Raw genomic sequence first — 25,359 nt, 5'->3', positions numbered from 1 at the left:
ATGGCAGTTCTGTGTCTGCTACTGCTAGTTGGGCTGCCTACATTCTTACTGGGAGTCTTTATATGGGCTGTGGTAAAGCATTTTATCACAGCAGAAATTCCTTCCTCTTTACAGCATCCAGTCAAGTTCAGGTGTATGCATTGTCTGATGCTCTTCATAATGGCCTTGGTGAGTTTGCTCTTGCTGGGTTCAGGGGAGCACCATGAATTGGGGTGTTGTTAGTATCTTACTTTTCTTCTCTTTTCATTTCCTTCTCCTCTTTCTCTAGATTCCCACAAAATGAAGTCTGAGGAATCTCCTATGTTTCCCCTTCCTTCCTTCCTTCCTTCCTTCCTTCCTTCCTTCCTTCCTTCCTTCCTTCCTTCCTTCCTTCCTTCCTTCCTTTCTTTCTTTCTTTCTTTCTTTCTTTCTTTCTTTCTTTCTTTCTTCCTTTATTTCTTCTTCCTTTCTCCTTTTCTTCTTCGCATTCACCCCCCTTTCCTTCCCTCCTCATTTTTTCTTTTCTTTTCTCTTTGAAATAAGGTCTCATGATACAGTCCAGCCTGGCCTTGAGCCATCTGATTTTACTCTCCACTGCATTGCCACACTTTTTTTTTCTGAAAATTGCAAATAAATTTCAGATAGAGTTGCTGCCACGAAGGTACATCATCCAAGAGCTTTGCCAACACCTTCAGTCACAACTTCTTTCTCCCTTCTTCCCATTTCCCTGCTTACAGGTGCTTTCTCACACTAGCTTTCTTAGTGTGAGGGATCCTGAAAGCAGAGATTAACTTTCTCTACTATCTCCTAAGCACAGGGCAGGCATTGTTTGCAGAGCAAATCATGCATGTTATGGAGTCACCAAACTAGCCTGACTGCCTTAGACAGTTGACTTATGCACGACATTTGGAGATCAAGACTGGGGGTATTGATCAGCATGTGCCAACAGGTACAGCAAATATAAAAAGACTATAGAGGCAGGCAATTTGAAAAAGTCCTGATGTCCCAATACTCAGAGTATACTTGGTAATGGCCAAAAGTTGACAGTTACCTTAGGAGATTGTTGAGATGCAGAGGGTGGGAAGAAATTAGCTGAGAAGCACTCAGTGAAGCTGTCTTATGAGGATTTCTGCTCTGTTATAAGTGGCTGTGAGAGCCTCTTCTGACGATAGGTTTTTCTACCATACTCCAGTTCCTGTATAGCAACTCAGAGGGTTATTATTTAAATAATAAATGCCTAAGCATTAAGCTAGATTTTTCCCCCAACTAGCTTATAACCCAATTATTCCATTTATTCTACTCTATGTCTGCCATATGGCTGGTTACCATTCATCAGTTTCATAATCCAGCTTCTCTCCAAGGCCAGGAGGCCCAGGTTCCTGCACCTGACTCTTTTCCAGAGTTTCTCTCTTTGCTTGATATGCCACCTTCTGCTTTTTTATGACAAATGTTCTTCATAAAATGACTTCATAGATAAAATGTTACATGAAAGAGAAGTTGCAAAAGGATGTTGATAATAAGTTCAAAGCAGTGTTTCATTCTATAAGATTATTATAAGTTCAAAGCGACAGTTCCACATGGCCTTTCTTTATCATAGTACAGAACTGTGGCTTCATCATTGGACCTGACCTAGAATGAATTTTTTTCATTGATCACAAATCTGTCCCAAGCCTATTCCTCTTTTTAGTTCAATTCACGAAAGCTCATTGTATTTCTTATTATGCAGCATTTACTTACTATCCTATGAGGAGGGGACACATTCTTTTCTTGATTTTAACTTTATTACATCTTTGTGGCAAAACAACCATCTCCTTAAACTTTCTTCCTAAAATTATTTGAATCAAATCAGAACTACTATAAGGTAATTAATTCATCTCTACAACATTAATTCATGAAAGTTCATCTTCATGTTGATCTGCAGGAAATTTGTCCAGTAGGGTAGGTTGATGCTCAGAAATCGTTAGGCTATGCAGTAATGGCAGAAAAAGCATATCAGCAGTGAGAAGCAATCCTGGGACGAAGTCTCTGAGTACTTTGCATCACAGAGTGTACCCATCACATCCATACAAAATGGCAATCCATTTCTAGGAATCTTGCTTGCTATAAACTTTCCTAGATGGTTTCTGTCAGTAAGTCCATTTATTGACTTTCCAAGAACTGTGTGGACTTTGCTGGGTTAAGTCTTTCCTTTTACTTGGGCTGGTGGTGCTGTCTACTTACTGAGTTTTAAATCCTGAATGGCACTTCCACCATGGAGTCAGTTGTGCTAAGGTCTGGGGCCCTGTTATAATACCACTACTAGTATCTTACCACGTCCCTAGAGAAAGCAGCAGCATTCTCTGAAGTGGCCACTGATTTGAAGGTTGCTACAAATGACTTCATTACTTCTACAAGATGTAAAGAAATGGAAGATGCAGCTAAGAGTTGGAGACCTAGCCTAGCATCTGTGACACAGTAGACTTCAACCAATCACTAATATATACACAATACACATGAATAACTACACACACACAAACACATGCACACACACACACACACACACACACACACACAGAGAGAGAGAGAGAGAGAGAGAGAGAGTAATGAATCACAATTCATTTTAAAGACCATACAAATTTTAAAAAGACCATTTTCTAATAGTGTTTCAGTATCTGAGTTTAAAACCACAAGCAATCCTGAGATATATATTTATAATGTAATAATGGCATGGTAATACTAATATCTATTGTAGTTATTATCTGACCTGTACTTCATTTATGCCCTAGTACCAAGCCATAGAAGATGTTCATACAAAGCAATATACATTTACAACATATGCCATAGTTCTGCAGGATGCAAGGCATAGGGAGTTGAAGTGTAATGCTCTATTATTTAAAATTCCTGAAAAAGGGTTTATTATTATGGAGTGGAGACTAAGTGTGCACTGGGATATGATCACTCTCACAAGAGTGTTTTGCTTTTCTGGAAGGAACACGTGCAGATACTCATATACTTGTAATGCAGTTTTAGGTTATGAAAGTCTGGTGGTATAGTGGAGACATTAGAGGAGGATGCAGGTATCCATACAAGGAAGAGAAGCATGGTTGCTTTTTCAAGAAAATCATTCCCAAAGTTGGGTATTTATGTTAGTTGAAGCTATCTGCTTGGGTTGCTTAAGAGTCTCTCAGGAAAAGACAGAAGGTAAGCTAAGCCACAGGATATGGGAAAATATGCTGAGATAGAATCAGCATGGACCAAGGAGAATCACATTGATATCAAGGCATTCAGAAGTGAGCTGCTGATGGTTCTGATGGAATCATCACACATCATAGGGTTATGGATGGGCACTAGGTAACTTCTGCCTTGTAGGATGACTCATTGCTCTCCAAATTCAGCAAGAAAACAATCGAGTTTCCCATTGGGAAGTCTGTCCATGAGTGAAATACGTTGGGGATTCCCATTGGACTCTGGACTCAAACAAGCTCAATCGAAGAAGATCTAATGCTGGTCCTCTCAGACTTATCAGTAAGACTTTCTGCAAGGTCTTCTGAATTCCCCAACTCTTCCTTCTGTCATTTTTGTTTTTTTTTATTTTCCAAATTATTTATTTTATTATATTTTTTAATTAGATATTTTCTTCATTTACATTTCCAGTGCTATCCCAAAAGTCCCCCATACCCTTCCCCCCACTCCCTTACCCACCTGCTCCCACTTCTTGGCCCTGGCATTCCCCTGTACTGAGGCAAATAAAGTTTGCAAGACCACTGGACCTCTCTTTCCAATGATGGCCAACTAGACCATCTACTGATACATATGCAGCTAGAGACACAAGCTCTAGGGGGTACTGGTCAGTTCATATTGTTGTTCCACATATAGGGTTGCAGACCACTTTAGCTCCTTGGGTACTTTCTCTAGCTCCACAATTGGGGGATTGTGATCCATCCAATAGCTGACTCTGAGCATCCACTTCTGTGTTTGCTAGGCCTTGGCATAGCCTCACAAGAGACGGCTATTCTGGGTCCTTTCAGGAAAATCTTGCTAGTGTATACAATGGTGTCAGCGTTTGGAGGCTGATTATGGGATGGATCCCCAGGGATGGCAGTCTCTACATGGCCCATCCTTACATCTCAGCTCCAAACTTTGTCTCTGTAACTCCTTCCATGGGTGTTTTGTTCCCAATTCTAAGAAGGGGCAAAGTGTCCACACTTTGGTCTTCGCTCTTCTTGAGTTTCATGTGTTTTGAAAATTGTATCTTGTATCTTGGGTACTCTAAGTTTCTGGGCTAATATCAACCAGACTGATTTCCAGAGTGGTTGTACAAGCTTGCAATGCCACCAACAAAGGAGGAGTGTTCCTCTTTCTCCACATCCTCACCAGCATCTGCTGTCACCTGAGTTTTTGATCTTAGCCATTCAAACTGGTGTGAGGTGGAATCTCAGGGTTGCTTTGATTTGCATTTCCCTGATGATTAAGGATGCTGAACATTTTTTTTCAGGTGCTTCTCAGCCATTCAGTATTCCTCAGGTGAGAATTCTTTGCTTAGCTCTGTGTCCAATTTTTTAATGGGGTTTTTTGATTTTCTGGAGTCTACCTTCTTGAGTTCTTTATATATATTGGATATTAGTCCCCTATCTGATTTAAGATAGGTAAAGGTACTTTCCCAATCTGTTGGTGGCTGTTTTGTCTTGTTGAAGGTGTCTTTTGCCTTGCAGAAGCTTTGCAATTTTATGAGGTCCCATTTGTCAATTCTCGATCTTACAGCACAAGCCATTGCTGTTTTATTCAGCAATTTTTCCCCTGTGCCCATATCTTCTAGGATGTTCCCCACTTTCTCCTTTATAAGATTCACTGTCTCTGGTTTTATGTGGAGTTCCTTAATCCACTTAGATTTGATCTTAGTACAAAGAAATAGGAATGAATCAATTCACATTCTTCTACATGATAACCACTAGTTGTGCCAGCACCATTTGTTGAAAATGCTGTCTTTTTTCCACTGGATCATTTTAGCTCCCTTGTCAAAGATCAAGTGACCATAGGTGTGTGGGTTCATTTCTGGTCTTCAATTCTATTCCCTTGGTCTACTTGTCTGTCACTATACCAGTACCATGCATTTCTTTTTATCACAATTTATCTGTCGTACAGCTTTAGGTCAGGCATGTGATACCACCAGAGGTTCTTTTATCCTTGAGAAGAGTTTTTGCTATCCTAGGTTTTTTTGTTATTCCAGATGAATTTGCAGATTGCCCTTTCTAATTTGTTGAAGAATTGAGTTGGAATTTTGATGGGGATTGCACTGAATCTGTAGATTGATTTTGGCAAGATAGCCATTTTTACTGTATTGATCCTGCCAATCCATGAGCATGGGAGATCTTTCCATCTTCTGAGATCTTCTTCAAATTCTTTTTTCAGATACTTGAATTTCTTATCATACAAATCTTTCACATCTTTAGTTAAGAGTCACGCCAAGGTATTTCATTATATTTGTGATTGTTGTGAGAGGTGTTGTTTCCCTAATTTCTTTCTCAGTCCATTAATCCTTTGTGTAGAGAAAGGACATTGATTTGTTTGAGTTAATTTTATATCCAGCTACTTCACTGAAGCTGTTTATCAGGTTTAGGAGTTCTCTGGTGGAATTTTTAGGGTCACTTATATATAGTATCATATCATCTGCAAAAAGTGATATTTTGACTACTTTCTTTCCAATTTGTATCCTCTTGATCTACTTTTGTTGTCAAATTGCTCTGGTTAGGACTTCAAGTAGTATGTTGAATAGGTAGGGAGAAAGTGGGCAGCCTTGTCTATTCCCTGATTTTAGTAGGATTGCTTCCAGCTTCTCACCATTTACTTTGATGTTGGCTACTGGTTTGCTGTAGATTGCTTTAATCACATTTAGGTATGGGTCTCAAATTCTTGATCTTTCCAAGACTTTTATCATGAATGGGTTTTGGATTTTGTTAAATGCTTTCTCAGCATCTAATGAGATGATCATGTAGTTTTTGTATTTGAGTTTGTTTATATAGTGGATTACTTTGATGGATTTCTGTATATTAAACCATCCCCGCATCCCTGGAATAAAACCTACTTGGTCAGGATGGATGGTTGTTTTAATGTGTTCTTGGATTCAGTTAGTGAGAATTTCATTGAGTATTTTTGCATTGATATTCATAAGGGAAATTGTTCTGAAGTTCTCCATTTTTGTTGGGTCTTTCTGTGGTTTAGGTATCAGAGTAATTGTGGCTTCATAGAATGAATTGGGTAGAGTACCTACCGCTTCTATTTTGTGGAATAGTTTGTGAAGAACTGGAATTAGATTTTCTTTGAAGGTCTGATAGAACTCTGCACTAAACCCATCTGGTCCTGGGCCTTTTTTGGTTTGGAGAATATTAATGACTGCTTCTATTTCTTTAGGGGATATAGGACTGTTCAGATCATTAACCTGATCCTGGTTTAACTTTGGTACCTGGTATCTGTCTAGAAATTTGTCCATTTCATTCAGGTTTTCCAGTTTTGTTGAGTATAACCTTTTGTAGAAGGATCTGATGGTTTTTTGGATTTCTTCAGGATCTGTTGTTATGTCTCCCTTTTCGTTTTTGATTTTGTTAATTGGGATGCTGTCCCTGTGCCCTCTAGTGAGTCTAGCTAAGGGTTTATCTATCTTGTTGATTTTCTCAAAGAACCAGCTCCTGGTTTGTTTGATTCTTTGGATAGTTCTTCTTATTCCCACTTAGTTGATTTTGCCCCTGAGTTTGATTATTTCCAGCTGTCTACTCCTCTTGGGTGAACTTGTTCCCTTTTGTTTTAAAGCTTTTAGGTGTATTGTCAAGCTGCTAGTGTGTGCTCTCTCTAGTTTCTTTTTGGAGGCACTCAGAGCTATGCGTTTTCCTCTTAGAAATGCTTTCATTGTGTCCCATAAGTTTGGGTATGTTGTGGCTTCATTTTCATTAAATTCTAAAAAGTCTTTAATTTCTTTCTTTATTCTTTCCTTGACCAAGGTATCATTGAGAAGAGTGTTGTTCAGTTTCCACGTGAATGTTGGCTTTATATTATTTATGTTGTTATTGAAGATCAGCCTTAGTGCATGGTGATCTGATAGGATGCATGGGACAATTTCAATATTTTTGTATCTGTTGAGGCCTGTTTTGTGACCAATTATATGGTCAATTTTGGAGAAGGTCCCGTGAGGTGCTGAGAAGAAGGTACATCCTTTTGTTTTAGGATAAAATGTTCTGTAGATATCTGTTAAGTCCATTTTTTTCATAACTTCTGTTAGTTTCATTGTGTCCCTGTTTAGTTTCTGTTTCCACAATCTGTCCATTGATGAAAGTGGTGTGTTGAAGTCTCCCACTGTTATTGTGTAGGGTGCAATGTGTGCTTTGAGCTTGACTAAAGTTTTTTTAATGGATGTGGCTGCCCTTGCATTTGCATGATAGATATTCAGAATTGAGAGTTCCTCTTGGAAGATTTTACCTTTGATGAGTATAAAGTGTCCCTCTCTGTCCTTTTTGATAACTTTGGGTTGGAAGTCGATTTTATTAGATATCAGAATGGCTACTCCAGCTTGTTTCTTCAGACCATTTGCTTGGAAAATTGTTTTCCAGTCTTTTATTCTGAGGTAGTGTCTTTCTTTTTCCCCGAGATATTTTTCCTGTAAGCAGCAAAATGTTGGGTCCTGTTTGTGTAGGCAGTTTGTTAGTCTATGTCTTTTTATTGGGGAATTGAGTTCATTGATATTAAGAGATATTAAGGAAAAGAAATTGTTGCTTCTTATTATTTTTGTTGTTAGAGTTGGGATTCTGTTCTTGTGACTGTCTTCTTTTAGGTTTGTTGAAAGATTACGTTCTTGCTTTTTCTAGGACATGGTTTCGGTCCTTGTATTGTTTTTTTTTTTTTCTGTTATTATCCTTGGAAGGGCTGGATTTGTGGAAAGATATTGTGTGAATTTGGTTTTGTCATGGAATACTCTGGTTTCTCCATCTATGATAATTGAAAGTTTGGCTGGGTATAGTAGCCTGGGCTGGCATTTGTGTTCTCTTAGTGTCTGTATAACATCTGTACAGGATCTTCTGGCTTTCATAATCTCTGGTGAAAAGTCTGGTGTAATTCTGATAGATCTGCCTTTATATGTTACTTGACCCTTTTCCCTTACTGCTTTTAATATTCTATCTTTATTTAGTGCCTTTGTTGTTCTGATTATTATGTGTCGGGAGGAATTTCTTTTCTGGTCCAGTCTATTTGGAGTTTTGTAGGCTTCTTGTATGTACATGGCCATCTCTTTCTTTAGGTTTGGGAAATTTTCTTCTATAATTTTGTTGAAGATATTTGTTGGCCTTTTATGTTCAAAATCTTCATTCTCATCTACTCCTATTATCAGGAGGTTTGGACTTCCTGGACGCTTAGAGTTAGGATCTTTTTGCATTTTTAATTTTCTTTGATTGTTGTGCCAATATTCTCTATGGAATCTTCTGCACCTGAGATTGTCTCTTCAATCTCTTGTATTCTGTTGCTGATGCTTGCATCTGTGGTTCCAGATTTTTTTCCTAGGGTTTCTATCTCCAGCATTGCCTCACTTTGGATTTTCTTTATTGTGTCTACTTCCCTTTTTAGGTCAGGTATGGTTTTGTTTATTTCCATCACCTGTTTGGATGTCTTCCTGTTTTTCTTTAAGGACTTCTACCTGTTTGGTTGTGTTTTCCTGTTTTTCTTTTATGGACTTGTAACTCTTTAGCAGTGTTCTCCTGTATTTCTTTAAGTGAGATATTAAAGTCCTTCTCGATGTCGTCTACCATCATCATGAGATATGCTTTAAATCTGGGTCTAGCTTTTCTGATGTGTTGGGGTGCCCAGACTGGGTTAGGTGGGAATGCTGCGATTTGATCGTAGTGAGTGGTCTTGGTTTCTGTTAGTAAGATTCTTATGTTCGCCTTTTGCCATCTGGTAATCTCTGGAGTTAGTTGTTATAGTTGTCTCTGGTTAGAGCTTGCTCCTCTCGTGATTCTGTTAGCCTCTATCAGTACACCTGGGAAAGTAGCTGTCTCCTGAGTTTCAGTGGTCAGAACACTGTCTGCAGGCAAGCTCTCCTCTTACAGGGAAGGTGCACAAATATCTGGTGTTTGGACCTGCCTCCTGGCAGAAGATGAAGCTCTGAAACAGGAGTTGTGTCACTTCGGCCTGTCCCAGAAGCTGTTACTTCTGTAGTCCACACTCTCACCTGTGCAGGCTATTCTCAGAGGGGTCCGGGAACCAAATGCCTCCCCCAGATGCTTGGCAAAGCCCTCCTGGGCGGGGCAGACACCTATTCTCTGGCAGGGAAGGTGCCCAGATGTCTGTAGCCTGAAACAGGGTCTGCCATAGACACTGTCCTCTAGGGACCTTGGGGGTGACCGCCGACTCCACACCCAAGGTGACCAGGTGGTGGCGCCAACTGGAAGGGACTTGTGACCCTGGTCAGGCCGGGTTTTCTGCTTCCTTAATGCTGTCTTAGGTCCCGTGTGATTGGATTGGAACAGAAGTTGTGTTCCACTCACCAGAGGTCCTAAGATCACGTGGCAATTCCTCTAGTGACCTTGTCATGTCCGCTGACTCCGAGCCCAAGATGACCCGGTGCTGGTGCAGATTGGAAGGGCTCCTTCTGTCATTTTCATGAACTTCAGCATCTCATTTGCAAACAAGAGGGGTTAGAACTCAGTGATAATGCTCAGTGTTTTCCAGGTACCTTATGGTGGGTCTGAGTCTTGAAATCATGCCTGTGTGATTTCAACCCCAGACTCTTTCCAGTTCAGCAGTTACATCTTATTGAACAGCTCTGAACTGTTTGTCTTTGACATTGTTATGCCTCAGTTTCCTAGTTTCCCACAGAGATAATGCTTGTGTTTGACTTAGAAGGGTCAAGCAAGTTAATAGTTGAACTACTGGTACATTGTAGATACCTGGTAAGTACTGGCTGCTATAACTTTTGTTGCTGTTAGCCTACCATGCTGTTTTCCTCATGACAAAGAAATACTGTAAGTGTGAAGTTCATGGAGGACACAGTCCAGTGACTGTGATATATTGAGCACATACACTATGATATCCTATAATGCTTCCTGAAATATGGATACAGTGCATATTAGCCAAAATTTATCAGAGTGAACATATTATCTTAAAATGACATTGGAGTTTGAGTGAATTGGCTCATCGAGTAAAAGCTCTTGGTAAAAAAAGAACAAAAACCAAATAAACAAGCAAACAAAAAAATCTAAAGAACACCCAATGAATGAAGTTCAATCCCTGGGACCCATGTGGTAGAAGAAAATCCCCAAACCTAAACTATCCTCTGATAGCCTTACATGTGCTGGGACACAATCACATTTGCATTGCACCCCCAAGTAAATAAGTAAAAACAGAAAAAAAAACCCTTATTTGTGAAATACGTACAAGCCTCTTGTCCCTTTTTTTGGATCCCATAACATATCCCTAATCAATCATGCTTACACAGGGTAAGCATCCTCCATAACCAAAAACTGTGGGTTATGATGTGTGTTGACAGTGATGGAAAACTGTCTTTACCATCTCACACTACCTACTGTCTTTCAGAGAGCAAAACACAATGTTCTGGTTTCCTTTCTGTTGCTGTGATGAGACACTCTGATCGAAAACAATGTAAGAGAGGAAAGGATTCACTTTAGGCTACAGCTCCAGGTCACAGTTGATCACTGAGTTCAGGGGAAGAATTGAAGCAGGGATTTGAAGCAGGAATCATGGAGGAACATTGCTTGCCGGCTCAATCAAAAGCTCATGCTTATCAAGCTTTCTAATATAACCGTGGACCACCTACCAGGGAATGGTGGTGCCTATAGTGGGTTGAACCATCCTACATCAATTAACAATCATGATACAACCCCCACCCCCACCCAGTCATCTCTTCAGGACAATATGATCTTGGTAGGCTATCAACTGAAGTTCTGTTTTCAGGCAACTCGAGAATGTGTCAGTTGACAGCTAACTGGGACACCAAGGTTATGGCTATTGCCTAGGACACTCAGCTTCATCTCACTTAATGACTTCTTGCTACTCCACCTTAAGCTGGCTTGCCCTTCAGTTAGTTGTTTTTCTCTGCTGTTCTAAGAGTACCACAGAGAAGGTGATTTGCAGACAATAGAAGTTAGTTTGTCTCATTGGATTCATTTGGAAACCTCAAGAACAAGCTGTCAGCAATGAGCCTTCTTTGAGTCATCCCTCAGTGGAAAGACAAGTATACCTATGTTCAAATGGGCAAAACATTCCAGCTGAATTAACTCCCTGGAAGCCTATGCTAGAATTAATGATTTCACTCTCTCCATTGTATATTTAAAACATACATGAGGATAGGATGTCACCACCACTCAAACGATCCATCTCTTAACACTCACAATGGCAATGGCATTTCAACACAAGGTTAAAGGGAAAGAAACACTCAAGTCACAGCAACATTCATTAATTGGGGGCCTTTTTAGAAGAAAAGTATGAACTGCCTTCCTTATATAAAAGAGTGCAAAGCTAGTTGTATGCCCATGAGATCAGTGCACATGCAGGAGGCATGTGCGCAATGGTAAATGCACCTGAGCAATGCTAAGTGACTGCAGCATCAACCATCTTGTCTTATAATTCCTACACTCACACTCTTATTTTCCTTCCTTTCCTTCCAACAGGGTAATATATTGCAGAAGCTGAGAATCTGCTCTCTGCCCAGCTTCATTATATTTATGCATGATTTAGTGCCCATAAGGAAGGACCCTACCTTAGTGGTGACAAACATGCATTTGGGGACAATCCCTGTGAGACTGTTCCAGCCCAAGGCAGTGTCCTCCAAACTCCGGAGGGGCATCATCTTCTACCATGGAGGGGCTGCAGCTTTTGGTAGCCTGGGTGAGTAGCTTCCACATGGGATGATGAGAGGAAAGTCCCCCTGACAGATGGAATGTTGCATACATTTACATGAGGCCCCCTTGTGGTGAAATCAAACAAGTAGAAGTAGGTGCTTTTGTTAAAGAAAATAGATAGAAAGATTAGGGCTCACTTCAGCCAGAGTGGTTGTAGCCTCCATGGAAATATTTCCTATATTCTTATCTCCAGGCTGTGACATCAGTGTCTAGGTGGGCCTATCCTAGCACCGAGTATGACTCCCTTTTTTTTCCCATTCACACACTGGTTGTTCCTGTCGTTTCACAATCGCCACATACTCACATGTTTCCCTTACTTAGTTCAGCTGGATCACTGTAGTGGAAACCCATTCATTCTTTTCCCCCCTCTCCACCTTTGCTCCCCCAAACTGGTAGACTGGGTCTATTTTTTAATATTTGCATTTAGTCTCATCCTCTCAAGAGAAGGATCCTTAAAAACACACTTCGAAGCCCATCACAGCTACATTTTAGCCTCTCCTGTGCACCTTAATGCTCTTGCCCATTTGCAAATGGTTACCTTTCCCTGACCTTGATATACTGAAGCACTTGAACTCTGAACTTTAGAGAGGGGATATTACCCATGTTCACTATAGTAGATTATGTCCACAGGAGTGTGGTGAGGAGTTCTGTGTTCTCACCACATCTATTTAACAATTGGCCTTCTCTTACAGACATTTACCATAACCTGTGCAGTTTCCTGGTCCGGGAGACAGACTCAGTGTTGCTTTCAGTGGGGTGAGTGGCCTGAGAGCCCTGGGCCAGTTGATTATTTTTTGACTAGAGATCACCAAAAGGAACCCAGAGATGGTGATTCTCTTGTACATAGTCCCATATTTGTGAACACACTAAGTTCAACCAAAAGAAGCCTGACAAGATGCCCATTGCTTTGGGTACATTTGTGAGCTGGGGCAGTATGGTTTTGAGATCAGAATGTACTGTGCAAATCTAGAGAATCACTTTTTGATACAATAAATGAACCTTAAGAAAATGAGATGATTTGAGGATGCTAGTGTAAAACCTTGGTAAAAAAATTTACTATAGGTTAATATTTCTTTGTGAAGTAAATTAATTAAAACCAAAAGACTGTTCACTGGACCTGGCTGACACTCATCTTCTTAAAAATCACATTAGAAGTGTTTTTGTTTTGTTTTTTTAAACGTGCAGTTGCTTTGTAGAGGAGAGAATCCCTAAGGCTCTCTTTAACAAGTTGGAAGCTTAGCTGTGTACGGTCATCTCCTCCTGCTAGTACCTTTCTCATTGTTTGAGAATAGAGAAAGAGACTACTCCTTAATGGTACCATATTAATAAACAATTACAGCACCATTTGCAGCAATTAACTTTTTCAGTTATTCCTTTTTTTCCAAGCTGTACATTTTGTATTTTTTTAATGCCCCACTTGCTCTTTTTCAATGAAAATCATGAGAGTAACCAGTAATAATAGTCATGCTACAGAGTCAATGTTATATTGTATTAAAAATTTCTCCTTCTATGAAATTAATTTATTACTTTAAAATTTAAGCTCATGTAAATTCTCAGAACATGAGTAGAAAATATTAATAGCTAGATTCTTTGTTAAACTATTACATGAATAGCCTATATCCAGGTTACAATCTTTATTCTCCTCTGAATCCTCTTGAGTCTGGCCTCTACACTTTGTGTTACCTTCAGCACTACTGCCTTTCCACCTTCTACTGAACCAGTCTGTCATCTCTGTTAATAAGACACAATGATTTTTTCTTATTTCTTCATTCCTCTTTCATACAATAAATTCTGACTGCCACCTCACCTCCCTCCCATTTTCCAAGTTCCCCTTCCTACCTCCCTTCTCCACCAGATCCACTCTTCTTCTCATTCCCTTCAGAAATGAGCAATACTCCTAGTGATATGGCATAACAAGGTGCAGTAAGACTAAAGATAAGCTCTCACGTCCAGGCAACCCAGTAGGAGGAAAAGGGTCTTGTGAATAGGCAAAGAGTCAGAGACAGCTGGGCATGGTGGCTCAGCCCTTTAATCCCAGCACTTGGGAGGCAGAGGCAGGCAAATTTCTGAGTTAGAGGCCAGCTTGGTCTACAGAGTGAGTTCCAGGACAGCCAAGGCTACATAGAGAAACCCTGTCTTGAAAAACAACAGCAACAACAACAACAAAAAGAGTCAGAGACATCCATTCCCCACAGATTACCAAGTTTAACAACCACAGCATATATACAGAGGGCCCAGTACACACCCATGCAGCCCCCATGATTGCCATTTCACTCTCTGTGAGACCATATGAGCCCTGCCTAGCTGATTCTGTGAGCTGTGTTCTCTTTTCCAGGTGTCCTCAACCCCTCTGCCTCCCACAATCATCACCCCCTTCTTCGACAGTGTTCCCTAAGCTACAGCTAATGTTTCTCTGTAGATCTCTGTATGTGTTCCCATCGAGTGCTGGACGAAGCCTCACTGAAGATGATTGGCCTGGGCACTGATCTATGAGTATTGCAGAATATTATTAGGAATCATTTCATTGACATTTGGGAGTGTTGTTCATATTTGGTTCTATCCTAGGTCTCTGCAATATCCAGCCTCTCGTTCCTGGCCCTCCAAGCAGTGTCAGGCATGGGCTCTCTCTTAAGGCTTAGGCCTCAAATTCGGCCAGTCATTCATACAATGACTTTTAAAGGCCAAACTTTTAGTCCCCCTTCAAAAATCCAAAAAACCAAACCAAACCAAACCAAACCGAACCAAACCAAACCAAACCAAACCAAACTAAACCAAACCAAACCAAAAAACATGTAGATGTGATTTTCACAGGAACAACTATACATGAAGACTCGGTTTATTTTGGTTTATAATTCCTTAGGGTCAGGGTCCATAGGGGAAGGGGAGGAGGCATGGTAGCCAGAAACTGGGAGAACACATCAACTCAACTGGACATAAAAATCAGAGAGAAAAGAAACAAGAATCAGGGTAAGGTTGTAGATTCTTAAAACCTGCCCCCATTGACATACCTCCTCTAGCAAGGCTCCATCTCTTAAAAGTCCCACAACCTTCCCAAACAGCATCATTACCTAAGATAAAGTGTTTAAATACGGAAGCACATGTCATATTTCTCATTCAATTGCCATATTTAGTTTTAATAAAAGTATCTTCAAGTCTTAGTAGACCTTCACGTAAATAAAAATTTATATTCATGAGAACTGCTATATTGTCCCTTTTGTATCCGTCCAAAAGAGTCCCTCCATAGGTCTGTTAGGAAGTACAATTTCCCTGATTACCCCATTTTTTTCAAGTTAATTACAGGAAAATAAACACTAGAATGAATACTTGTGAAAAGATTTTAATGTTAACATCAATATCAATTTGAGGGGTTTAGCAGTGGTTTAAGAGTGATCAACATGTGCCCAATACATCGGAAGAAGTAGCCCTCAATTTTGTTGGTTTTTTTTTTTGTAGCCCTCAATTTTGTATTAGTAGAAGCAGCTGTAGTTGCAAATGACTTTTCTTGGTTTTAATGGCTGATTGGTTTCTAAAGGCAAGGACTTTGAACTTGCCTTATCCCATGTGTGCTAAGCTCATCAATAAGAAACACAGTGTGAGTTTCAATGTAGAATCCAGGCTTCCCTGACTCTAGGTATGTTCAAGTCCATGGAGCAAAAGTGGGGGCTGCCTTGTTTTACTTGTTAGCATCACGCTGAGGACTGAATCAGAATCAGTTACCTTTGAGAGGAGAGGATGATGATTGAAATAACCTCCAGTTTTCCTTTTGTAAACAGGCATGCTGTGTTTGCTCTTTCTTTCTTAGGTACCGCAAGCTTCCTAAGCATCATCACCCTGCTGCTCTTAATGATTGCCTGAGTGCCACCATCTTGTTTCTGAAGGCCCTGGAAACTTATGGAGTGGACCCATCTCGGGTGGTGCTCTGTGGAGATAGTTTTGGAGGTTGGGTTGTAGCCTCCATCTCCCAGACCTTGGTCAGTACCCCTAGTCTCCCCCAGATCCGGGCTCAAGTCTTGATTTATCCAATTTTGCAGGTCATTAATTTCCTTTTACCATCTCTACAACAGAATAAAAATATCCCACTTCTTTCCAAAGACTTGTTGATTATATTTGTGTGTAACTACTTGGCCATTGATCTCTCTTGGGGAGATTCCATGCTTACAGGTGCTGTTATACCTCTGGACAAGTGGAAGAAATACAGAAAATGGCTCAGCTCTGACAATATTCCCAGAAGGCTCTGGAGCCAAGACACACAACCTGAGTTTCTTGGACATTTTAATGAGGCTGCCTATCTAGAAACAAAACACATTTTTAATCCAGAAATTTCACCTATCATCGCAGATGATAAGACCATTGCTCAGCTTCCTGAGGCATTCCTAGTGAGCTGTGAGTATGACATAGTTCGTGATGACACCTTGCTTTACAAGAAGCGCTTGGAAGATCAGGGAGTTCCTGTGACCTGGCACCATGTGATGGATGGCTTTCATGGATGCGTCCTTCTGTTTGATAGAAAGTTTCTATCTTTCCCCTGCTCCATAAAAGTAGTAAACACTGTTGTCAGTTGCATAAAAAGCATATGATAGTCACTCTGGTCTTTGTGTAATGAAATAAAAATGTCCTGTGCAGTGGAGTTGCTTGGGCTTTGTTTTGCTGTTGGGGAAGATCTTTACATTGTGCATAGTCTAAGAGTGGATGAAGTGGAAGCAAAGTACTAATGGCTTTACAGTAAAAGGAACTCAGCATATGCACTTCTAATGTTATATCTTACAATATCATCTGCTACTGGCATTTAGGTTACAGAAACATAAAAGTGAGGAAATATGTCTGAGACTTTTGTGTAGTTCTTTTATTATGATATTTAAATTTATACAAAGACCACTAATCAAAAATGAAATATGCTAAGATCAAAATAAACATTAAATTCAGTGTACATGGTTATATGTGAAAATTGTGTAGAAACAAAATATCACATTTTCAATAACATCAGAAAATAACCTGGGTGTAAATTTAAACAGGAATTCTAACATAGCATAATGAAAAAGTTCGGATTTCTCATAATTGATATCTTAGAGTTTTATTGATGTAAACCACAATTATGGCAGCTTATATAAAGGAAAACATTTAATTAGCACTGGCTTACAATTCCAGAGGTTTAGTCCACAATGATCATGGCAGTAATCATGAAAGCATGCAATCAGATAGAGAAGTCTGACTTCTTAGTGCTGGTGGAGAAGCTGAGAGTTTTACATCAGGATCAGCAGGCAACAGAAAATGAACTGGCTTGACCTTCTAAGACCTCAAATCCTATATCTTAATAACACACTTCAACAAAGCCACACCTATTCCAGCAAGGACATGCCTCCTAACAGTACCACTCCCTATGATACTACCCTCCCTCACTTAGAATATATACATTCTAAGAACCACATAGAAAAGAGAACATATTGTTGTTTTGAAGCCTGGTTTAACTCACTTAATATATTTCCACTTCTATCCATTTAAAATTTGTATCATTCTATTTTTCTTGATGTCTGAGTGAAATTCCATCATGTAAGGCTGGTGAGATGGCTTAAAGGAGAAAGCCACTTGTCACCCAGCATAATAACCTGAGTTTGATTCCTTGGACCCAAATAATGGGAGCAAAAATTCAATTCCTCCAAATGTCTTCTGGCCTCCATATGTATGCTATGACAGGTGTTTCTCCCCCAGACAGACAGTAAATAAATAAAATAATTTTAAAAAGGAAAAAAAAAAACAAATCCACTGTATATGTGTACCACACTTTCATTGTCCATTCATCTATTGATGGGCATATTGCATGATTCCATTTCTGTGCTACTATGAATAGAGCAGTTGGATGTGTAGATATCTCTGTAGGCATATATGGAATCTTTAGAGTAGATGCTTAGGAGTGGTATTTCTGGGTCATTGTGCATATCTCTTTTAAGCTTACAGAGAACCCTTCACACTGATTTCGTTTGTGGCCACATCAGTTTCTAATTCTATCCTCAGTGAGGATTGCTCCTCCTTTACAGCCTCTTGGGTATTTGTTATTTTAAAATTGTATTTTGGATGACAGTAATTTCTGCAAAAGTATGGTAGAAACTCAGCATGGTTTAATTATCCTGTTGCATTTCCCCTTTGAAGAATTCTGTTTTCAGCTCAACAGCCCCTTTTCAATTATTTTTATTCACTTGTTTAGATTATCTTAGTTCTTTTTATTTCTTTAATATTTATCCTTTATCAAGTTTACAACTGGCAGATTTTCTCTCACTCTGTAGAGAGAAAAATCTCACTCGTGTCCTATATTAAGATCTTTGATGTTCTGGGAGTTGTTTTTGTTCAACCAGAGAGATAGGAGCTTCATTATATTCTTCTCAACATGGATATCTAGCTTTTGGTATCATCTGTTGAAGAGGCTTGCCTTTTCTCTGGTTAGTAGTTTTGTCAAAAAATTAAGGGACTAGAAGAATATGGCTTTGTGTCTGAGCTTTCTGTTTCCTTAACCTACTGTCTGTTTTTATGCCAGTGACACACAATTTTTTATTAAATAAAACAGATAATAGAACAAACTATACAACCTAAGCATGAACACATATAACTACAGCCATATGTTTTTGTCAAATATGCCAAAAATATACAACAAATGAAAAACAGCATCTTCAGCAAATGGTGCTTGAAAACTAGATTTCACACGTAGAAGAGTGAAATTAGATCCACATTGCCACTCTGCAAAATATCAATTCCAAACAGATCATAGCTCTCAGTGTAAAACCCCAAAAGTTGGAGTGTCTAGAAGAAAAAGTAGGTAGGACAGTATGCATAGTGCCATACAAAGTGTAGGTGCAAGAAACAAACTTCTGAATAGGACTGTTTGCTCACAAATTAAGACCAACAATTAATGAATGGAACCCCACAAAACTAAAAAGCTTCCATACAACAGTGGAGAAAATCAATTGAGTGAAGAGAAAGCCCATGGAGTGGAAAGAATCTTTACTGGGTATACATCTGATAGAGGATTAATGTCCAACATGTAGAAAGGACTCTGTTTATTTGTTTGCCTGGGTGAACTGTCTATTGATTAGGGTAGAGTTCTGAAGTATTCCACTGTTTTTTTCTTCTATTCCAGCTGCATATTTTTCGATTAATTATTTTACTTATTTCCATTCCAAATGATACCCCCACTTTCTGGTCCCTCCTCACAGAGTTCTTCCCCCATCCTCCCTCCCATTCATCTCCGAGAGGGTGCACCCTCCATATCTACCCACCCTGGGGCATCAAGTCTCTACAGGATTGAGGCATCCTCTCCCACTGATGCCAGACAAGGCTGTCTGTGACATGTGTTGGGGGGCCTTGGACGAGCAGGTATATGCTCTTTGGTTGGTAGTTCAGTCTCTGGGAACTCCCAGGTTTCCAGGTTAGTTGACACTGTTGGTCTTTCTATGGGGTTGTCAACCCCTTCAGTCCCTTCAATCCTTCCTCTAAGTTTTCCATAGGAGTTCCTGACCTCTGTCCAATGCCTGGCTGTGAGTATCTGCATGTGTCTCAGTTGGCCACTGGTAGAGACTCTCAGAGGACAGCTATACTAGGCTCCTGCCTGCAAACATGGCATCCATCAGTAATAGTCTCAGGGAGTGGTACAGGTCTGTGGGGCAGTAGACCATGCTAAGAAAACTGGTAAGGTTGAGCTGGCTTGGAAACCCCAGAACCCAAAATGGCTGATATGATATTTCCAATCAGGACCCTGCCACATGACCACAGCACCCTATGGTTAAGTTCATGACCATCAGTCACATAGGGGCCGCACACTAAAACCCTACATATGCAGATGAGGCATCCCTAGCATTTCAGACTAAGACAAGAGAAAGCACCTGCTGTCAGACCCCAACCCACCCCCAAAAATGTATATAAGATCCTAACCAGAAGGAAAAAAGGTGTGAGAATTATTCCATTGCTTGAGAGATCTGTTGTATAAGAACTGTAACACTTCCTGGGGAAGAGAGGATCTTGTGAAGCTTTCACTGTGGAAAGCTCCTCTGCACCCTGCTTGCTTGCTGAGACCTGGCCAGGACTCGTGCGCAGTGCAGCATCTTAGAGCAACAGCAGGAATTGTGGGGCAGCAGTGGCACTTAAGCAGTGAACTAGCTGCTCAGGTCCTCTTCCCTTTGCTTGAGTGCTCCCACTGGGCCAAAGATCTTTGAGGATAGCATCCAGTACACAGACCAGCTACTGGTAACAATGTTAGGCAAAGACAGTGAGTGCACTGCAACCAATACCACAGGAAAGTGAGCCTCCCCTCCTCCCCAACTCTGAAAACAAGCAATTGTTTTTTTTCTTTCTTCTTCTGTGCTGTCAGTCAGCACCATCACATGGATTGGGACAGACTGAAGGGGCAACTGATGCTTTCTAGCCAGAGCTACTCTCTAGTATTGGCTGAAGATCCTTCTAGCCCCTGTCTAAATCCCCACATCCCACAGTGGATATTGGCAAAGACTTTCTATCTAACTTCTCCTTAAAACAAAACAACAACAAAAAAGTTAATGAAGCCACTTAAAAGCCACAAGGCAGCTGCCAGTTCTATTATTATTATTATTGTTATTATTATTATTGTTGTCATGTATTTTTTATCTTGCATTTTTAAAAACTCTTTAGTCTTTTTTTTTTTTTTTTACAGTTCAGACTTTAGTTGCTTCCTGGACTGCCCTCTGACTGTTCCACATCCCATATCTCCTCCCCCAACCCCCAACCCTGTCTCCAAGAGGATACCCTCACGCACCCCAGACCTCCCCACTCTCTGGGGCCTCAAGTCTCTTGAGGGTTAGATATATCTTCTCTCCCTGAGTCAAGACTTGGCAGTCCTCTGCTGTATATGTGCTGGGGGTCCTCATTTGAGCTGGTATATGCTGCCTGGTTGATGGCTCAGTGTTAGAGCAATCTTGGGAGGCCAGGTTAGTTGAGACTAAGGATCTTTCTATAGGGTCACCCTCCTCTTCCTCAGCTTCTTCCAGCTTTTCTCTAATTCAACCACAAGGGTCACCAGCTTCTGTCCATTATTTGGGTATAAATATCTACATCTGACTCATTCAGGTACTTGTTGGATCTTTTGGACAGCAGTCATGCTAGGCTCCTGTTTATAAACACAGCATTGTATCTGTAATAGTGGGGAGACCTTGGGGCCTCCCCTTGAGCTGGATCCCAATTTGGGAGGAGGGAAGGCTTAGCATTTTGGATCTCTGTGGAATCCCTCAAAGCCAATAGACCAAGTGAACATTTCCATTGGTCAAGACATTTCTCCTCTTTTCTGTCATGGGCAATTTGTCATTGCATGAAAATTCCCCGCATATCAGGGAGATGTGTGCCCTACTAAAATCCCACAGAATAAAAATAGTCAAAACTCAAGCATCCTTGTTTTAGAAGAAAGTCCTTCAAATAGCACTATGCATGGTCAATGATAATAATATTCCTGACTCATGGACCTGAGTAGCTTTTCTCATCAGAAGCAGAGATACGCAAGAAAGAACCTACTCCCCCTCCCCCGCCCATGACATTTTGCCTATCTTAGCTGTAATTTGGCAAGGCATAGGGCCATCTAAAATAGCACAGGTTGATAACAACATAGCCCCTGAGCACCTCAGTCAGATAAGCCCAAAGATCAAGGTCCTAAAGACCACCCTATTTCAGATCTCAGAGGTAATAGAGGAAATAAAGCCCATCGACCCACCCGTGCCTCCTTAGCCCTCAAAGGAAACACTAAATAAGACATCTTCTCCTCCTACTCCTAACTTCACCCAAAGTGGGCTCCAATAGAAAAACAAATGTGCTTCCACTGGTCTCTCCCCTTACTCCACCTTCCCTCATGCAATGAGAGAAAGATATCTCACCCCCCTTCCTCAAGCCACAAAAGCCAAAATCCTACACAATGCTTAGACAAAACTCGACCTAAGTCTATAGTCTCCTACCCCTAATAATCTGCCAGGTAACAACTCTGCAATTTTTATAACTCCCTTGCATAAACAAACCCTGCCTTCCATGCTGCTCATACTCCTATCTGAAACTAAAATCCCAAAACATTGAAGCATTCCCCATTAATATCAACCCCAATCAAACTAAACCACTCAACTTGTACCCATTCCCAGCCTCAAACTTAAAATAACTCAGATAGGTAGTGAAGAAAGGGTATCCATGTACCCTGGAGCAAATCTCTCCTACAGAGCCATATTGCCGACCTAAGCACACCCCAACATTGGGCAGATATTTGCCACTCCTCCATGTCTGGCCTGATGTTTTTGGAATGGGAGGCCCTATTTTGAGATGAATGTTGACATGAAGTCAGGCAAAACTGGGACCAAGGCAACACCCCATGGGGTTTTGATGAGCTCTTTGGCCAGGAAGATTTTTCTACTAGGCCCCAGCAAGCAACTCAGCCATCAGGGTATTATGAACAGGTCCACTTCTGTGCAACCTAAGCTTGGGGCAGGGGGCAGGCTCACCCTGCCCTTGGGTTCAGAAGACCCCACCTCTTTCTCTGACCTCTTTCTGTCAAATGCCATGAGAACTCCTAGCTGATTTTATTCTCAGAACTAGAATGAGCCTAGAAGGAAAAATTCCCAACCCAACAGTCAGAGATCTTCTTCTTAAAACCACTGTATGGGAAGGTATGACTTCTGAATGCAGACTAGCCTGCCAGGGTCTCTGAGAGGAGCACGACAATATGTGGATTGTGGCAATCCAAGATGTAGGAACCATATCACACCAGATTACATTCATGGCTCAGGAATTTGTGGCAGTAGTAAAAACAGAAGGAATATGCTTCAAATGTGGAGAGACAGGAAATTGGAAAACTGATTGCCCACAAAACTCCCTTCCCATAACAGATCCTAATGTCCTAAAAGATAATTTGCCCCTGATACAGCAAAGATTTCCATTGGAAAAAATATAGTACCTTCCTATATGATAAAGTCAATAAGCCACTGGTGTCTTCAAACTTAAGAGGGGGGAGTCCTCTGAGAGTAAGTCCCTGAAAGTAAGAGGGATAGCTGCTCCCATAGAAGCCTTATGGGTGTCCAGCATCTCATAAGGCTCCCACCCTAAAGCAACCATTAAAATAGATAACAAGCCATTAAAATACCTTATTGACACTGGAGAAGACAAGACAATTTTAAGACAAGAGACCACATGTGACTGGCAACTGATCCCTGGGCCCCAGCTACTGGGCATAAGGGGTACCTCTCATTCATTTATCACCAAACAGGCCTACAGGTGGGAGGACCCTGATGGAGCTACCAACCTCATATGACCCCTGGTAGCTCAAGTAGCCACCAGTCTTCTGGGAATAGGTATCTTACAAGCCCTAGAGATAGTATTTACCACCCAATCTGAAAGAGACCACATCAACATAGAGGACATTACCTACAAAGAATGTTATACCAAAGGTTATCCTAAAAATCCTTCTCCAAATCACCCCCAATTCTAGGGACCATTGTTAAATTTGATACTCCCTGCCCTGATTGGCTCTGCAATGAAGCCATCTGGGCCCCATAGTAGCTTCTATCAAGGGAGAAGCTTAAAGCTCTCACACAGCTGGTAGAAGAGCTTCTATTAGAACACACCCACCCCTCCCGCAGTCCCTGTGTTCGCTGAAAGACAGCATTTTCAACAAATGATGCTGGCACAACTGGCAGTTATCATGTAGAAGAATGCGAATCCATCCATTCCTATCTCCTTGTACTAAGGTCAAATCTAAGTGGATCAAGGAACTCCACATAAAACCAGAGACACTGAAACTTATAGAGGAGCCAGACCTCGGAAAATGGTGCTGCTTATATAGTCCTCAGCATGGCGTTCCAGCACCTGATGTGGCGTGTCAGCTCCTGATTTGTTGCTCGCCCATCACCTCATTACTACGCCTAGAGATGGGCAGTGACTAGGCATGAGTTCACTCTCGCACTTGTGCACAAGGCTTGTTTACTAGTTAGGCACAGCGGAAGCCAGCTCCATCTTATAATGGCGATTGCTCGCGGCACGGCTCTCCATATCTCCCCCTTTTTGTTTTATTAAAATGAGGCTAGACTAGGTCTGTGTAATTATGTCCATCCGCTGTGGCTCCTGTCTTAGGTCATTCCTCTAATGTCACAGTCTTTCCCGTCATAGGGTAACCCTATCGCCACCGGGCCCTGTGTCTTAGGTTAATCTGTGCATGAGAAAAGTTGCCCGTCCCTGGATACTGCGGTGCTGTGTGACAGTAACTACTAAATGACCTAGGGCGAACTCTACAAAAGAGTCCAGCCAAAATATGACAAATGCCGACTAATTCTTGAGCATAGATAGCCAAATTTCAGGGGAGGCCCCTTGCTCTATGGCAGCAAGTGCTTGAGCTATCACGACCTTGTCATATGTTTGTTGGGCTCTAAGCTTGCAAACCAACCAGAGCATGAACACAAGTCCACAGCAGATGGCAGTACCAAATAAACCTACCCCCACCCATTCCTTAAAATAAGAAAATGCAGATGAAATCCAGGAGGAGAGGCCCTCTGTCAATGACAGGTCCACTCGAGTTGAGTTGATCCTTAAAACTGCTGCCCTCAGGGCCTCAAGAGTCTCATCGAACCCCTCAGACCAATTTCCTGCAAGATACAAGGAGAGCTGTCTAGACAGATTGGCTGCACGCGTAAAATTTTCATATTGGACACTGGTAATACACAGAGCTGAGATCTGGGCGTATGCTCCCCAATGGTAATTTATCTGGTTAGTAGCATGTTGTCCCTAACCTGTAAGTAACTCAAAAGTCCATGCTCTTTGGTCCCCTTCAACAGTGGCATTGGCCCTTGCCTGTGTTTGGCAGGAGTCTTGCCACAAAGCTTTCCATTCTAGATACATTCCCATGTTAGGAGCTGCAGCTTTTACTACAGTCATCCAATCGCCGGGGGTCATTGCCAGAGTAGCAAGCCTTTCGACTTGTGCTATAGTAAAATTGGCGTTGACCCCCATAGTTACGGACTGACTCTGCAAGTTCTTTAATCTGTATATACTCCACCGGAGCGTAAACGTGTCCACCATCGGCACCTTCAAAGACTGGAAATGCTTGCTGCACTTTTCTCTGTTCCTCTTTTGGAATGAATGAGTCTGAATGATACCTCTGCACATAGGGCGCAGGTGCACCAGGACCCAGAGGTCGAGGGCCCGGAGACCGTGCAGCGTACTGACAGTTGTCTCTAGCTGCTTCTGTCTTATTCTGTGACTGATTAGCTCGTCCTTCATCTGGCTGGTATCTTTCTCCCTCATAGCGAGCTGCTTCTTCCTCTAAGTCTGTTTCCTCAGAGGAGCTAAGTTCCTTATCCGATTCTGAGCTACCAACAGCTAGTGCCTTGAACTCATCTAATGGCAGATAGAGGCTCCTTCCCTTATGTGCCTCCTCAGCTTGATCTCTCTTCTTTTCTTCCTTTCCATCCATTTTTTAAAGCTCTCCCAGGGCATTTCTTCCCTTATTTCTCTTTTCCTCGGGCTCAAG

At 41.2% G+C, this 25,359-nt stretch overlaps 1 protein-coding gene across 1 annotated transcript; it reads left to right on the top strand.

The window, feature by feature from the left end:
- Positions 1 to 16,432, top strand: Aadacl4fm4 (AADACL4 family member 4). Its single transcript, NM_001085504.1, has 4 exons — positions 1 to 168; positions 11,625 to 11,841; positions 12,548 to 12,611; positions 15,658 to 16,432. Exons 1-4 carry the CDS (start codon positions 1 to 3, stop codon positions 16,430 to 16,432), a joined length of 1,224 nt encoding a protein of 407 aa, NP_001078973.1.
- Positions 16,433 to 25,359: the final 8,927 nt, after the last annotated feature.

The sequence above is a fragment of the Mus musculus genome, chromosome 4 (assembly GCF_000001635.26).
Source record: "Mus musculus strain C57BL/6J chromosome 4, GRCm38.p6 C57BL/6J".
NCBI lineage: Eukaryota > Metazoa > Chordata > Mammalia > Rodentia > Muridae > Mus > Mus musculus.
This window is presented reverse-complemented; position numbering and strand designations above follow the sequence as displayed.

Coding starts and splice junctions, on each gene's coding strand:
- Aadacl4fm4 (NM_001085504.1), top strand. CDS start 1: ATGGCAGTTCTGTGTCTGCTACTGCTAGTTGGGCTGCCTACATTCTTA. Junction 169..11,624: donor TGCTCTTCATAATGGCCTTG/GTGAGTTTGCTC, acceptor TCCTTCCAACAG/GGTAATATATTGCAGAAGCT. Junction 11,842..12,547: donor TGCAGCTTTTGGTAGCCTGG/GTGAGTAGCTTC, acceptor CTTCTCTTACAG/ACATTTACCATAACCTGTGC.